This window comes from Drosophila montana, unplaced genomic scaffold (genome assembly GCF_035044405.1).
Source record: "Drosophila montana isolate Dmon_TW-CO22-7 unplaced genomic scaffold, ASM3504440v1 contig_3661_1, whole genome shotgun sequence".
Lineage (NCBI taxonomy): Eukaryota > Metazoa > Arthropoda > Insecta > Diptera > Drosophilidae > Drosophila > Drosophila montana.
In genome coordinates, this window is record NW_026998547.1 from 131,052 (window position 1) to 133,000 (window position 1,949).

The window sequence follows — 1,949 nt, forward strand, 5'->3', positions numbered from 1 at the left end:
GGCAAGCAGAACGCGACGGAATTTATGAATGAATTCAATGAATTTCTACAAGCATTCAGAGTTCAAAGGGGGGCAACATACACTCGCACCCATAAGTTAGGCTACAACTTTCAGTCTGTGCAGCTGCGCGTTTTTTGCTGCATACTTTCGGGCTGCCTTGGAAACATATTTGTAATCAAGTCTCAGCAATCGTTGAGGCGAAACTTCTCTCCACTAGCAAATTAATTTTCAACTACAAAAAGAAAATCAACCTGACACAAAACCCGTTTAAATGTCGCAGCCATCACAAGCACTTCAAATACGCACGAGCGATGGCATCGTCTTTGATGTGTGTCTCGAGGTCGCCCAGCAAATGGGATTGACCCACAGCTGGCTGCAGTCGGAGCGCGGAGATCTGAAATGCAGCGATGGCCCCGATGACGATGCCAATGTGATGCCACTGAACAGAGTTAGGTCCGATATATTTAAGCTCGTCCTCAACTGGTGCCAGGCCGTGCAAACAGTGGACGCTCCATTGGAGCACAAGGAAATGCTGCTGCAGCAGCGTTCCCTATTCCAGCGCATTCTCACCGAATCGAATGCCACCGACTCGACCATATTTGAGCTGATCATTGCGGCCGACTATCTGAACATCGATGGGCTCCTGCAGGCGGGCACTCAGCATGTCGCCGATGTCATCAATGGTTGTGACAGCGTCGAGGCGATTCGAGAGCGTTTTCATATCATGTACGAGGGCGAAATAGACGAATAAGCACCCAATGGGTAGCCAGAGTATGCACACATTCAAATTGTTTAACAGCGTATTAAATTCAGAAGTACATCAATTTATATGCCCATTTGAAGGTAATTGAAATTTTATTAAATCGATTCATGCAGCCAATTTCAAGTTCTGCTTAATTTGTGGGCTTTGAATAAGTTTTCTAACAGTCAGAAAAAAGCAAAGAAAGTTTTCTTCCGAGTCAGTTGAAGTGTTACGATTATATAACATCCAAATGTGCCTGCCAAATTGATAATATATATGAACCCGTAAATTAAATAAATTGTTAACGATAAACCAAACCACAAAGCAAACAAGCTACCAAAACGAAAGACTATCAAACGAACTGAAACCCGAATCGAATCATACTTTTCTTCAAAAATGGTTTGGCTTACAGTTCAAAACTTTTAAAGGGAGGCCCAGCCCCGACTGTGGCATTTATCTTAGCTTATTTGATAGAACCCAATTCTAGCGTGCCTTTGTGTATATTTAGGGTTTAGAATTCCCAACTTTTGAAGGAAGGCCCAGCCCCATCAATCTTTTTTTAGCTTATTTGATAGAACCCAATTCTAGCGCGCCTTTTGTACAGGAAAATATATAAAATTTTCAATATTTTCAGTAGTACAGGCGCGCGAATATAATTTAAATAATAAATTTTGAAAATAAATTTATAACAAACCAAGTTTGGAACCAGAGTCTGTATTCATGAATGTGGAATCTAATTTGCCTTGTCAATTAAAGCAGCGACAATTTTGATGATAGATGAAACTGATGAGCTCCTCTAAGCATCTATAAGAATATAAATAACGAAAAAGATCAATTAATCGAATTGAATATGAAAATTAATTAATATTTCTTAATAAAATTTTTTTAAGTTGTTATTGGAATTTGAATATGTGCAATATACTCACTTGCTTTCTTTAATATTTTCTACAGATTAGAACACATTAGCTTGACATTAAATAAACTTTCCGAGCTTCATTATTCTCATCAAAAAGCTATTCCATTAATTTATATATTTTGTGTTTTGTAAGTAATTAAATCTTTATTAAATCTCAATTTGTCGGTGATTATTATTTAATATTCTTTTGTGTTTTTGTTTTTGTTGTTCGTACAGTTTCATTCTGTGTCTGCATACTTCGACTGTCTACGCTTAATTTGCTAATTTACTTAACGTGTCATTTTGCAAACC

General features: G+C 37.9%; 1 protein-coding gene across 1 annotated transcript; it reads left to right on the top strand.

Moving 5' to 3' along the window:
* Positions 1–271: 271 nt before the first annotated feature.
* LOC135435705 (S-phase kinase-associated protein 1) lies at positions 272–751 on the top strand. The gene has a single exon (XM_064692876.1). It carries the CDS (start codon positions 272–274, stop codon positions 749–751), a length of 480 nt encoding a protein of 159 aa, XP_064548946.1.
* Positions 752–1,949: the final 1,198 nt, after the last annotated feature.